The sequence below is a fragment of the Anopheles cruzii genome, chromosome 2, assembly GCF_943734635.1.
Source record: "Anopheles cruzii chromosome 2, idAnoCruzAS_RS32_06, whole genome shotgun sequence".
NCBI lineage: Eukaryota > Metazoa > Arthropoda > Insecta > Diptera > Culicidae > Anopheles > Anopheles cruzii.
In genome coordinates, this window is record NC_069144.1 from 32,347,790 (window position 1) to 32,362,962 (window position 15,173).

General features: G+C 43.1%; 1 protein-coding gene across 1 annotated transcript in view; it reads left to right on the plus strand.

The window, feature by feature from the left end:
* Positions 1–15,173, plus strand: part of LOC128277462 (uncharacterized) — a 47,683-nt gene that overhangs the window by 4,970 nt on the left and 27,540 nt on the right. The window contains exon 7 of the mRNA XM_053015917.1: positions 2,247–2,330. Within this exon, the coding sequence (XP_052871877.1) occupies positions 2,247–2,330 (84 nt within the window). The remainder of the gene's footprint in view (positions 1–2,246; positions 2,331–15,173) is intronic.

The window sequence follows — 15,173 nt, forward strand, 5'->3', positions numbered from 1 at the left end:
AGGGTTACCAAAATTGATTGGTTATCAGAATAGGAAACAGCAAACGAAGTTGCGGAGAAAAGTACTATGGCTGGTGTTTGGCAAAGAGCATGCATTTGATGCATCACTTTTCCTATGGCGAAGCCCGGCTTTTCTTGACGCGTTAGAAGCGATTGTTGAATCGTTTTCGACTTTGTGTAATGGAACATTTTTTCATTGGCAAACTTATTAAAACGTGGTAAATGGGTTGAACGAAAAGGAAGGATACATTTGGAAAAGCTCTTGTCATGGCGATGTTTCAAATACAAATGTATTATTAAATATGTATTTTAAACGTTCAATCTGTCAAAAATGTCAATGTGTTTTTTAATATTAGTTTAATAATTACTTGTTCATTATGCTGTAAACTCGATTAGTTAAAATTTGTCTCATCTTTTTATGTTAGTTAGTTAGTAGTAAAGTTGTTTTTATAACAGATGTCAAGCATTGTTACAACAATTATAATCGTATCGTTCAGATACCCTTAAGATGTTACACAAAATAGAACAGTAATAGTGCTGCGACATGGTACACCTTTGCCAGGGACAGGCTTTAACAGTTCGGGGAAACATTTCAATGCCGGTGCCGGCCTTCTTACGTATCTCACAAAATTCCCTTGAGACGCACACACGGTTCGGTGCGCCAAAAGCGTCCATTTTGGTCGCTGGGAGCCTGGCAGTGGTGTTACTTCTGCGTCGAAAAATAAACAAAAAAAGTTTTGTTCGAAATGAATTGGCCGAGTAAATTATCCCTTCCATCGTTCCCGAGCGAAACGTAGCAGCATCGTGTGGTTGCTGTCCACTCGTTTACGGATTGTTTACACTCGAGCACCGTTAATATGGCTTCGGTCACAATAAGTGGTCAGCTCACACGCAACCCAGAATCGCAATATGGTCAGAGTAATGGTATCCGTCGTGTATGGATCAGCTTAACCTTAAACGACTCGAACTCTGACATCGTCGTTGTGCTTTAAGATTTGATCTCATTCCGGTTGGTTCCCCAACACATGATGATGAACACATTGCCCCGTGTACTGCTGTATGTGAGCTTTGTTGATGTGTCCTCAGTTCCCCGAGACACCTCGGATGACACCTCGTGAAGACTTTTTTGTCTTCCAAGGGACGACAACTTCCTGAAGTCTTTTCATATAATCAGCATTTGCCACTGCACGATACGTCCCCTATCCTAGGGTTGCATACACCTGTTGGCATCTTCGTCACATTAGTCTCTCGCTTTCTTGTGTATAATATCATGTTTTGTTTGTGTGTAATGTGCGTTTTTGTTATAGCCGTTGTGGAAAATAAAAGTTTTCACATCGACTTACTTCCAGCCACACGTGGCTGCCATTGTTACTCCACTAGGTGTATGCCGGGCCGGCGGTAGGATTGATAGCTTGGGGAGCGATAGTACACGTTGGGGTTAACACCTGTCGTCCCACACAAACCAACCTACCGCCCGCCCGGGGGGATGTAAGCAACCGCCTTTTAACGTTCGGACGGAGCACACCTTTTATCTATTGTCGTCGCTTTCTAGACGGTCCACGGTGACGGAGAGGCACTACTCACAGCCTAGGATCGTTGATAAAAAGGATTCCTATCCAATATGTTACCATGAAAATGTAGCTAAAGTGAATTGAAAGTGAAACATGATAGCCATTTGACATGAATGTGTGTAATTAGGTTGTGGCGTTGTTTACGTGTCTATGAAGCCTTTTCTTTTTACCTTCCTCCGTGCGCTTTTTCGGTTGCTCTTCGATCTGGAGCCATTGTCTTCGGTGTGGCTCGGCTACAGGCAGGCGTTTGTCCATCTACATGAACATCCTTATGATAGTCCGCTTCCTTCCGCCGTATCTGGTCCTGGTCCATGTCTCGTTTGGCCGAAAATTACCGTTATTTGCTTTCCACCTCTGTGGCACTTTCGAGGCACGGGTTGTTGTTTGCTATTGAACCATTGACCACGGCAGTGAGTGTTGTGGTATGGTTCTGTGAGCTCAAATGAGACGAATTTATCGATAGAAGTATATCATTTACGTGTTGTTTTGATCGCCTTTGCCTTCGGGGAGTTTGTTTTGATTCTGCCTAGCTACGTCGATAACTATAGTTGTGTTTCGTTAAATTTACATTGTTTTCGAAATACTAACTCAAAGTAATTAACAGTATTCAACGTTCATAGTACATTTTAGTGATTGAATTTTGTTCTTAAATGCTTTTATTTTTTTCAATTTACAGTGGATTTACTTCAAATGCTCGAGTTTAACATACCTGTCCGGTTTCCTGCGGCACCTCTACTGACTGTCATACTCGCGTTGGTTGGTAAGTGTTTTGTGTTTATTAAAGTTATTATTAATCATGAATAATGTCTATTACTAATGGTCATTTTCCAGTATTAGTAACGAATGAGTTTTGCAATATTATATTTGTTTGTAATTGTTAAGTAAATAACTGCGGGTTTCTCCGTGAACTGGAAGGGAACTTCTTACTATTAAATTTGCTATTATTCTAACACTTTAATGTTATCAATATTCAGAGCAACATAACACCCATTATTCAATGCTTATTATTATTATCTCACGATCGACTGCTTCGATATTGAATATTAACAGAATATTGACCACGTGAAAACAGTTTGCATCAATAGAAGGCAAATTCTGTGGTGACTATTATTAGTGAAATGCAATTTCAAATACTACCCGCAACAATGGAGTGGTAAAGCCAAAGTGCATATGGTTCTACAACGAGGCCTCTAGGCGCGGCCACAGGACTAGCGAATAATTGTTAACAGAAATGAAATCCGATTTAAGAATGCGTACCATTAGTAAATCCGTGGTAACTACGCCATGCCGACCATTTGACGCATGACTGTGTGTGGTGAACGAACGGCCTGTTGCGTACATTTTTGGATTTCAGAGATGCGTTCTGCAACGACTTTTGGGCGCTGTATAGTGCGTACCTGGGATGGCAATAAGCCCATTAGAAAGGTGTATAAATGGGAATCCTAACCTCCCTCAAGAATGCCTATAGGAACGCTAATGCGGTCCGAATATGGAATGCAGTTTGGGATTGGCTAACTGTATAGGAAATCCGATTCATTTCACCTGATTGACGGGTTGAGCCCTAGCCTGCGAAGCGCCAGTACCAGGATATTTTCAGAAGGGTTTGCGTTTGCTTTTCGCCGTTGCGGGTTCGTGAAAATTTACATGTGCATATGGTAGTTAGCCAGGGCAAGGTAAGCTGCCTTGAAAACAGAGCAATATCGGTGAAATTGGGATGCTCATGTAGCGACCTCGTCATGATGTTATCAAATAGTCGAGCAGCACCATCAAGCAGCACGGTCGAGCAGCTTCGTCGAGCAGCGTTAAAAATTTTATCAAGTATTCATCGACCGTGCATTCTCCGTGCAATCGAAGATTATTCAAAGTAGTTTATTGGTGACTCTCAACGAATCCGGACATACAATTTTTTATCTCCCGGTCACAAATATAAATATTACAAATTACAAATTACAAGATTTCTACACTTACTTGATGCTAAAGGCGTGAGCAAATTGGGCACCAATCAGTCGAGATAATATTTGGTTTTTATAGATGCATGTGAAGTTGTGAAAAACTGATCAACCACAAGATATCAGCAAATAATTTGTAAAGATTTTAATGGAATGCGCAGCACGCCCAACGCGAGATTCCTGCTGAACTTTGTCAACATTCTCGGCGTCCCACAGTAATTGTTCACCGGAGAAATGAGTTTAATGCATTGAGTTCGTCGGTTGAAAACCCGTTTCTAGTGAAAGACAATTGTTTCAGGGTTTTCATCAAATTTGCCAGAACGAAGGGTATTCGCGGTGGATCCTGAATGTGAATCGCGAACCACATCATGGAGCAGCCACATGTCCGCATACATTAATTACGTCCAATACTGATTGATAGATGAGTTCCATTCGAATTTATTATCCATCATCCGTTGTGGGATGTGATATGTATTTACATTCAGTGTGCGTCTACAGGAAGGAAACGTACGGATAGAGCACGAACGGAGCACGCAGCGCAGCATGGATAGCACTCAGGTTGTTCGCAGTCCTATGCGTGCGAAGTAGCGAAAAATGACAAAAAGGTTTCACTTTATGCATAACCCGAAACGTAATTACAATGTTTCTCGGCTGTGAATCAGTTCAGCTGCTGATGGCAAGAAGGCGGTCTCTGGTGGTCTGTATCAATGCGTTGCGCTGATAGACTAGATGAATGAGCCTAGCGAGACATGTGTTCCACGGGCTTTCCAGCGGAATCCAGATACCGTACTTCAAATCTGCATGAGGAAATTACAAACGTCAGTACAACCGTTTGATGGCTCAAGGCACTTACACCCGTAGGCACCCGCAGGTTACACGACGTAACGCGTTTATGGTTTGTTATCGTAGGGTTTACGTTTTAAAGGAACTGAATAGGTCACCACCCGTCACTCATCGAAGCCCTTCTGGTGCTTTCAAGGAAATGAAATGATATTTTATTCCTCTCCTATACCACAGCTCAAGAGATTGATTCCCATGAGAGGGACAACAATCCCACTCCAAGAGTGGGACAACAGTACTATTCCAAAGTATTGATCAAAAATCTTGCACCAGAGATGGCGCACTCGAACGGCAGTGCTGTATTCCAATTAATTTGATACTAAGCCAGAAGTTAATCAGGACTAGAGAGCATGTACCGGCTAGGAATCGGTTTTGATATGATCCGGCCAATCTAACCTGACCATGGTGCACGGTTACGGTGCACTTCAAATAGGTATCGAAATAAAAATATGCCTTCTGTAGGTGTTTTTCCTTGCTTTCATCTCGTTACTACGACGAATGACAGATAATTAGATTCATTGCATTTCTGGACACCTGTCTTAACCGGTGACCCTTGCTTGTGAAATCCCTGAATCCCCTTTCCCAGAAGTTATGTGTAAATAGTAAAAAAAAACATCAAATCAGAGTAGAGTATATAAACTCCTTCCGAGTGTCACGTGCAAGACTTTGGTAAACATTCATAAACAGTAATTGAGTAGCATCACTAATCAATGACAAGTTGGGTTTTGAGTTGGGTTACCGTAAAATAAGTGTAATCCATCAACATAATCTAAGGGATTGGGCAGCAATTTTTTGGACAAGTGAATAAAGTTAGCATGAAAGCAAAATATCGCAACTCTTTCCTTACTGCAAATAGACCAACTTAATTTTTTGGTACGATTGTGCCAATTATAGAACCGATTCAATTGTGAAAGCTTTAAGTTTACGTAATTGCCTCTCGGCTCTATATCAAACAGATATTATTTGTAGCCATAAATGCTTGGGCATACATGGGCTTCGGTGGAGCACGGTTCCCCTTTTGCTGGATTTCTTTGCTTCATTTGACACCGAGTTTGTCACTCTGGTAGATTATGTAAATTAAATTTGTTCAATCAACTTTGTCAAATTGAGCCACAATCAAAGTGAGAGCAACTTCTGTTGTCCATCAGCTAGAGCGGTGCGCAGAACGAGCGAACGAACGTTCGCATACTTCTCGATTCTCGCTGCATGTCCTAGACAAAAAAGCTTGGTCGTGTCGTAGTTGTGTGTGAGGCGAGAGCTCCGTGTTCGAATCGGTACTACTTCGGCATGTATCGGAGGACGGGATGTGGTTCTGAAATATCGCAGCAGCATAAGATGCCGCTACCTTTGGTCAGCCATCGCTGGTCCCGCCAAGTGGGAAGAAAATTTTCTTTTAACGATAGTTTGCGACATCGCAGAACAGCGGACAGCTTTAAAGAATCGATGTTCAATGAATATGATGATGTGAATAATCCGACAATGGAAATTTATGCGCATAGTCAAGTGGCACATGTGCTTTAGTGTTAAGCGGCGGACTTTCGGCAACACGTGCCATGGTAAGCGGCGAGTTGGCTCCGGCAAAATTTATTCATAACGTTGGTGACAGTTTCAATATTTCGTCAAATCGAAATGGTATCAAGCTGTTTCGTTCGTTCCTTGGCGAGTGCCACAGAACCAAAGCGGTTCCGGCACGGATAGAGCGATTAGATGTTCGTTTGTTTGTAACTGTTTTGTATAGTTAAGATATTGTGCGGTAAAGAATACTTATTCTAGCGCTTCCTAGTTATCCTTATTTTTCATGCTTAAACTAACTTCGGCTCACACCGATCGCTATTCTTTTCGATTGAGTTTAATTCATTATGATCACGGTTTGTTAGCTTTAAGATGTACGAGTATTTAAATGTACGATTGGATGTACGATTTTTAAAGGGTGTTTGGGTCAAAAATTAGTCGACTTCCACTTGACGTATTATTTTTCATAGTGCATCAAAAAATCCTGTACATATCTCTTTTTTAAGATGTTTTTGTCTAGAATCGTACGTATTATTCGATTTTGGCATTTGGCCTTCATTTGCGGAAATGGCGTCGAAACAAGAGGAGCATCGTCTCAAAACTTTGCACCGTCGGCGCGAAAATCTGAATAACTCGCACGCCAAGTTAGCGAATTATTGAATGTGGCTAAATCAACGGTCACCAATCTATTAAAAGTATTCGGAGAACGTTTGACAACAGTCAGAGAGACTGGATCAGGTGGAAGTCGGAACCAGGAGACCACAAAAACGACGAAACGGGTGATCAGTTGTTTCAAGCGGAATCCCAAACTCTCCGACCGAGATGTCGCAAGCAAGCTAGAAGTTTTGTTTTCAACCGTGCGATGAACTCAAATACGAGCTAGTCTAGCATCCTAGAAGAAAGTAGTGACTTCAAATCGTGACGACAAGCAAAACCTGTCGGCCAGAAAACGATCGCGGAATCTGTGCATTGAGATTTTAACGAAATTTTTTGCGTAGTGCAGGATGATGAAACCTAGGTCAAGGCAAACTTTAAACAGCTTCCTGGACAGGAGTACTATAGTGCAACTGAAAGAGAAAATGTAGGAGAGATTTGTAAGGACATAAAGCTGTCGAAATTCGCAAAGAAATATCTCGTATGCGGGCTTTCTGTTCCTATGGTTTAAAAAGTGGCATTTTCATCGCGATCGGGACCATCAACCAGGAAATTTATGTCCGAGAGTGTCCAAATAAACGTCTGTTGCCTTTCCTAAAAAAGTACAAGAGTTCTTTTCTGTTTTGGCTGGATTTGGCATCTTGTAATTATGGAAAACAGCCCATGGAGTGTTATGCCGCAAACAAGTGTCCAGCAAGTGCCCAAAGACATGAACCATCCCAACACCCCAGAGCTTCGCCCAATCGAAAAATATTGGGTCATTATCAACCGGAACCTCAAGAGGACTCGTAAAACAGTTGTCATTGAGATAGAATTCAGAAAAAACTGACGTTCTGTAGCAGAGAAAGCGACCAAGAAAACGGTGCAAAATTTGATGAAAGGAATAAAACGAAAGGTCCGGTAGTTCGCTTTCCTTAGGACGGAGGGTTGAATGATATTTTTTTACATATTCTGTATAAAATGAGCTTTCCAAAGAAATATTACTTGATTTTTTAAATAATTTTTTTGACTGATTTGAAGATTTTTTAGTTTGGCCAATTTTTTACCCAAACACCCTTTAATTGGAGCTTGGGGTTCTAGAGCAAAATCTGTTTGAGACGAAATTCCCATCCACTTAATCCACTAAATAGCAAACCTTTGGACAGACTATGTGGCTCGGCTCAGCTAATGCGGAAGTTTCGATATTCGAATCCGCGCAAAACCTTTCGGTGGTGCAATTACACGGCGCGGTTCCGTATCATTTTGCTTGCCACTGTAAGGTTCCGGTTTCCATCATACTATCAGCCATCACGGCCGGCGTTTTTTTTCACGCGCTTCACAGTGTGTATCAACCCAATGATTCGGTTGTAAGCTGAAGGATACACACATCAAGTGGTTAAAAGAGCGTAAACATCGAACCCGAGCATGTTCGTGCGCATAAAAGAGGAATTATGAGTGTTCCGCCAGTTTCGTGACACCTTCTCATTACGGTACTGCGAGGCAGAGCAAACCGAGGCCTGTCCGTACCGGGTGCGAGAAGTGGCGTTTTAGCCCTGTGGTGCGCCAAAAGCAACTGTTGCCAGATCGGAAACTATGGTTTGCTCCACGAGCAGCATCAGCACCGTACCTGTTGCAATGATGGGAAAAGTGGAAAACACTCAGTCCTTGCCATTGGCCATTCCGTGTACAGCCTCGCCAGTGGCCGCTACGCTGCAAGGTCGGAGCATCATCATAGAGTGGGGTGAATATAGAACTTGCACTTGTATATAGGTGGATTGAATTGGGCCGGGTTCTACTCTCCCGGTGTAGGATCACTGCCTCACTGTATCACCGGTCACTTCGAACGATTTTACTGCGGCATGCCCTCCCTTTGTCGGTGCCATGGTCTTTGCTTCCGTGGGGTTCGCCGTTGCAATCATTGGCAAACGGATCGAAAATATAAAAGCAATTAAAAGTTATGACTATAATCCCTCTTATCAAGTAAATTTTACATACCATCGGACAGTGAGAAGACTCCACTCTATCCTAAATGGTGGTACCTCACCCTCAAAAATGGTGAGGAACGCAGCATCGCCGCTCTGGCCGAGTGGTGGCAGTGTAGAGTAAGGATGTTTGCAGTCTTTCCACTCATTCGAGTTTCATTCATTCATAAACGTCCTTTCAACTTTATCGCCCTTTTACTCTCTCTCTCTCTCTCTCTCTCTCTTGCTCTCTCTTCTTCTCCTATCTCTCTCTGTTTCTCTGATCCTTTGTTTCTGGTGCTAGTGGTTCATATCGAGGCAAGTGTATTGGTGTCAAACTTTAGTGGACGGGCGTCGGTGGGGCGTCGGTGGAAACAGCACTCCGTTGAATCCGCTACATTAACCTTTATTTGCCGATTTTGTAATCCAATTAGTGTGCAGCAAAAACACTTCAGCGGGAGTTAAAGAGTTTTCACCTTCACACAGTCGTACACACACGTACAGAGCACACGTACCCAAATGGCCGTGATCCAGGAAAGAGCACGATTGAATCTCGTCAACCTGGATTTTACAATGCACGTGTATGCGAAATATGCCTGATGGTGACCGTTTTGCACCCGCCATAGTACTAGGGATTTAAAGAATTATGAGTCGTGCAGTGTTTATGCGCTACAATAGCTATGAATTAGTACAAATTTTGGATGTACAGCGTGTTGGTAGCAGCAATGGTTCGGGAGGTTTGGTCGTTCATGTAGCTTTCGTATGATAATGAAAAAATAAGCATTCCCCGATTAAAACCGAATGGGGCCGGAATTTGGCGAACGCAAAAAGTTGTTTGCTCTATAATATGACGATGGACCAATTTCAACTTTCAGATTCAGAAGCCTGGTAACGCACGTTTCTGGTCTCTGGGTACTCTGGGTGCGCTCGGTTCGTGATTAATACCAGTTGAATTTCTTTGAAGATGGCTACTAGCCGCATGATTTACTTTGAGACTTTCGCCGTTCCACTTGTTATCTTCATATTGCGCTCCTTTCGATCACGTCCGAATTGCTTTCCACTACAGTAGGTTGTATCACAGTCGTGGTACATAACTTTAGTCAGTCAAAGTTGTTTGAATGCAAGTGATAATCGATATGATTTGATTTTTTATTAAACATTTTTTAAACAAGAACAGTTTATTTATTGTTAAGTTTATTTATTCACGCACCAACAGCTATGCCATAAACTAAAATTTGTACTATTTGTACAATCTTAAATAGAGTTCCTTCTTTTAAAAAATACAGTACAATAATGCGATGCAAAGTATGAATTACATCTGTTGTTCTGATCATCACGAAAGTAGCGTTGAGGTAGGGTACTGTTGAGTGAATACTAACACATATTGTGATGGCTAACGTGTTAGCGACGTACTAACGCTACCTCACTGTGTTTACAAGATTCGCAGTTACGCTATAAACGTACGTAAATACATAATTTCGAATTGACTCATATATGATTCAAATTACTTGGCTTCTGTCCATGGTGCACGAAAAGAGAAAAAGATGAACTTACTGTTATCACTAAGATGGCAGTGAGTCTGGCTGAAGCACGATTCGCGTTTCGTCGTGGGTCCATCATTTTTATATCCGCTTATAAATATGATTTTTTGTGTTACCTTTTAAAATGTGTTATACATTCAATGCCGATTACTTCGTCACAACTTAGATGTTTTCCGCAGACCGAAACCAGGCTTTTCCCAACACCAGACAGGGCAGATCGTACCATACGGTAGAGCGCTGCGGTATCGCGGATGGCAAGGAAGGAAGAAGGCTGCCAGTGGGACCTGGAAAAAAGAAAGCCCAGGGATGATGAAATTCGTGGCGACCTTTGGGACATTATTCAAATTCTGTAATTTCCAACATCGATTAGATTCTTTTCTGGTTTTCGGGGAAATTCAATTAGAGCATTTCGATAAATTCATGTACAAACAACCTTTCTTTCCTGGGCCCCTCAACCTCGCTACGGCCCAGCCCATATCCGGAGGTAGAATAACCAGATCAAATCGAAGGAGAGCAACAAAACGGAAATAGCTTTAGAAAAGGGACAGGCGCACGGCCGAGGCTGCCGTACCGTGGAGCAGCGTAGCATAAAAAGCATAACGAGACGCAAAGAAAGCTGCACAATACGCAAAGGTATATGAAAGATGATGTATTTTTGTCACATTTTTGTCGTTGCTTCTTGGCTCCTTCGAGACACGGAAGGAGGTCTCCGCGCAGGATGGTCCGCTTGGCTCGCGAGTTCGCCGGATCAGGAGGCTGTTTATGATATATTAACATTATTTTTCTCTATTTCATTCGCTTGGTACGCTTGGGGACTGAAAGTATTCGGCTTCGGTGAAATTAAATGTCGAATAATTTCCTACCTTGAACCAGTATTCGATAGCGAATCGTGTCTCTCTGGCAACCGGGAAGCCGCCTTGGAAACGACGCATACTTTTGATTAGCTTATTTTATAGCGTGAAAAGCATCCGCCGGAACATTCGATGGAAAATTGGAGTTGTTGCTGTGTACATTTTTCAGTGGAGGATTATCATCGGTTTGGCGGCGGTGACGATACTAATGCTAGGCGGCCACCAAACCGATAGGAACGCCGTTTCAGTCGGCATTCTCTTTATAGGAAGCGCCCTATTTTGAAGCATGTTTTCCACTGAAGAAAATTTGCTCGCGTCCGTCGATTCGCCCGTTAATATCACTAAATGTTGATTGGTTCTGTTATCTATTTTATGAACTGCCGAGAATTTCGTGTTTTGTACAAAAGTCAGCAATTATCAGGGTCGACACATTATGGGACTTTCAACTAAACCATGTGCCATGTGTATGTTACTCAAGGCGGCGTGAAAAGACAAAAATTGTTTGCATCACTATTGTGTGGCTTTTCCGCTTGTGCTGCGTTAAGCGTGAATAATTGTCGTCGTTTTCGATTGATGGACGAAATATTGGACAATTTCAATAAATTAGCCGCGAACCATTTTTCTAATTGCTTCACGCGCGACATATCCTGCATCGATAAATATCTTCCGAGGCTAGCACGATAGAACGCGACCTAAGATGGATCCCGCAGAGTCTAAGAAGGCACAAAGAAAGAAAACAACATTGCTCATGTTTTCTTACACATGGCCGTTGTAACGGCTACAGTGTGTCGCTTACGCCGCCTCCAGCAGCGTGATAGTGTCGGCGCCGTCGGGATGCGATGGGTGACCATTTTTATTCATCAGCCTAATTTCGGTTGTCGTCCGCGCAGCGGGAAATAATTTATGCTTTTGTCGAAGTGACCGTCGCACGATTGAATACAGCCGGCCAACACCTTGTGCTGTTGCTGCTGTTGTGACTGTTTTCTCGTGGCACGTTCCGGCAGATACCGTCATTTTCTCCACCGGTAGCTTGCAAGCTGATTCGAAGCCGTACGAACCGGAAATCGGACGGTCCAACAGCTTACATACAGACGCGGTTACTACTATCGTCGAAGGTGGCAATGCCACAGGCGGCGGCGGCAGCAGATTCGGAATGGATGGTTGGTTACCTGCGAGGAAAACAAATATTTCGTTTCCGAATCCGACCAATCCGGGATGAGCGGCGAGCCTAAAGCTAGGGGATGATGCTGTGTCGCTTGAATCCACCATGCCTAAGCGGGTCACAGTTTGCGACGAGTAGGATGCTTGATACCACTACCACTCTCCGTTCCGTGTGCTGGCTCGGACGGCAAGCGGTCGAGGAAGCCACCGGGAGAGTTTCCGTTCGTCCTTGTCCTTCGGAGTCCGCAGCTTGTGGCTGTTGGTCCTATTTTGACCCAGTAAAGTATCTACAATCCTGTCCTCGCCTCGCCTCGTACTAAGACCGGGTCAAAACAAACCCGGTTTGGGCACATGTAGAACTCCCGCCGGTTGCGGGAGTTTTTAATTCGGAGGCTTCGTAATTTTCATCCCTATCGTATCCGAGATCCCCGAAGGGACACGGGCCGGGTATGCTGGAACGCTTCGAACCCTGACCGTTCGCTCCGACTATCGACTCCACCATCTCCGAGGTGTTCTTAAAACGTTGGGCACGGGCTCGCAGAGACAAACGGACAGACCGGGACCGGGTTTGTTTTCTTTAAGGCTTAAAATGTCCCCCCCGGACTGGAACGTGTCCGTTGCGCATCTAAGGGGATTGTGTGCTTTGTCCGCTGTGTTCTATTTTTCATCCTTCGATTTTCCCGTCTCTCTATTTATTTTCCTTCGACTTCAGCGGGCTCTCTCTCCGGGCCGCTGGTGTTATGTCTCGATTGCGTTTTCGGTCTCCGGCACGGTTGGGATAGAAACGGACAACGTCCGAGTCCGAGTGTCCCGTGGAGGTCAGACGGTATTTATTCATTGCCGGAAGACGTGGGGTATTTCTTTGCCACGTCTTCTAAATCCATCGATCTCGCTCGGTCCCCGATCACGGCGAGGACATTTCGATGCATTGCGGCCGTAGCTCGAACGCCAGTATCCTGTTGGGATGCTCGCGTCGGGTGTCAATTTCTTGGCCCTGTCGGCAAAGTCGTCCCGCTAAATCGATTTATAGGATAATGTTTGCTCATTTTAATTCAGCTCAGCATGGGGTTAATTTGTTGTTTACTTTACTTCGTTTAATTGTTTAATAAATTAACTTATTTTCATCGCATCGCCGCCGTGTGTGGTACGTCGAAGGAATCTTTAGGCGATGTTCGCTTCGGCGCTGGGAAATCATAGGAATAGTTTCTGGTCGTGACCTGAAATAGCTTTTTGGTCACAATACTTGATATAATATTTAAATAGGTCCGATTTGAACGAGTTATACATGTAGCAACCTCGTCGTAGCAATATCTTTTCGAAAAAGTACGCGTATACGAATTCGAGCAGTCGAGTAGCATCGTCGAGGAGTGTTTACAAAAAATCGTCAAGTATTCATTGACAAGGTTTTCTCCGCACAATCGGAGATTTCTCGAGTTAGTTCATGTGTAACACTCAACGCATTCAGAAGCACTAAACTATATCTCCCGATCATAAAAATAAAAATATAGGAAATATACAAGATTTCTACATACATTATTCGATTAATGGAAAGTTTTGCAAGTCTTACGAGGCACTGGAGAACCAGCTTCAGTGAGAGTGATAACCACGACATTTAGCTTCTCTTAATCTGTTTTCTTAATCAGACAAAATGAGAAATAATCACGATTCAATTAAACACGTGCTCTTCTGCGTAAGCCGCAGTGTGGAAAGTGAAAGGAAGTCCATAATTCAGTTATACCGCCATCACGATCAATCCACGCTGAAACACTGATCTGAGTACGCCGTAACGAGCAAGTTGGACGACTTACTATCAAGGAGTATCAAGGAGCAGGGAATCGGACCGGAGGTGTCTATCACTCGTGTGTGCTCTCTGGCGTGTGACTTTCTTTTACTAGGTCGTTGCGTTGAGATTCGCAATTTTAAAAAGATGGCTGTACCTGCCGATTGGGACTTCTCAGTTTTGCTGTTCATGTATGATTACCTACTTTTGACATCAGGTAAATGATTTCAGGTCGGAAAAAAAATTATTTCGGTGTGCAACCCATCATTGAAAGGGTTAAACTATGTCAACTTTTGTGCCTGAAAATGACGTTCTGCGCACATTATAAGTTTTCTGCTCCTCTTGAAGAAAACTGCTTCGGAATCGCACCAAATGCTTGTCGGGACTTGTGTTTGGAAGATCGTAGTGCTTTGAGTGGTTTAAAAACATTCAAAATGGCGATTTTGACTTTACAAAAAAAAAAGCGTTCAAGGACTCCAAAAAACGGACTTTCTGATGAGACAGAAAGGTGTGGTGTTTCACAAGCTCCTAGAACCTGATGGAAACGTTAATTCCGATCGCTACTGACAACAAATGGTCAATTTGAACCATGCCTTGATCGAAAACGACCAAAAAGCCGTTCCAGTTTTTTTAAATGGAGGCGCCTGGTGGCCCATGGAATCAAGCACCAGGCGCCCCAAAAAACAAAACTGTTTCAGGATACTATCAAATCACTTGGATGGGAGCTGCTATCTCTCCCCGCGTTATTCACCAGACTTGGAGGTCGATGAAAAAGAATGATATTCGGAAAGAGTCCGAATATCATTCTTTTTCATCGATGCGACACGTATTGGCTGAGCAGCTCTTCGTTTTTCTATGAGGAAGTCGAAATTGAATGACTAATTAGTTTACTTAAAAAGTCGAAGAATTCTTTCGTCTGGGAATCCATGATTAAGCAGAGAGATAGGAGAAATGTATAGCTAGCGATTGCACATACTTCGGATAAAATAGAAATTTGCATAAAAATTTTATAAACATTTTTTTGTGTGTTGAAAAATTCCGAATCTCAACGCAACGACCTAGTATATTCGCTAGTCGATTTTGGGAATCATCGGACATTCAATTGAGATTTAGATTGACGAAATTTCTACGGCACTAGTAAACTGCAGCACACCTTACAACCAGCGACCGGGGAAAATTCTTATTTATAATCAATTCGTAAATCAAATCCATGAATGAGTTTTCCAATTTTCCCCTCTCGTACGTGATGATGTTGTTTTGAAACGCACCCACGTCCCCGTATTACGACTCGCCCTTTTTTTTCTCTCGCAGATGAAAAGCGTAACCTAAAAGCGTCCTCGCAGGTGCTAGCTCCCGTGTGTGTGTGTGGGCGCAC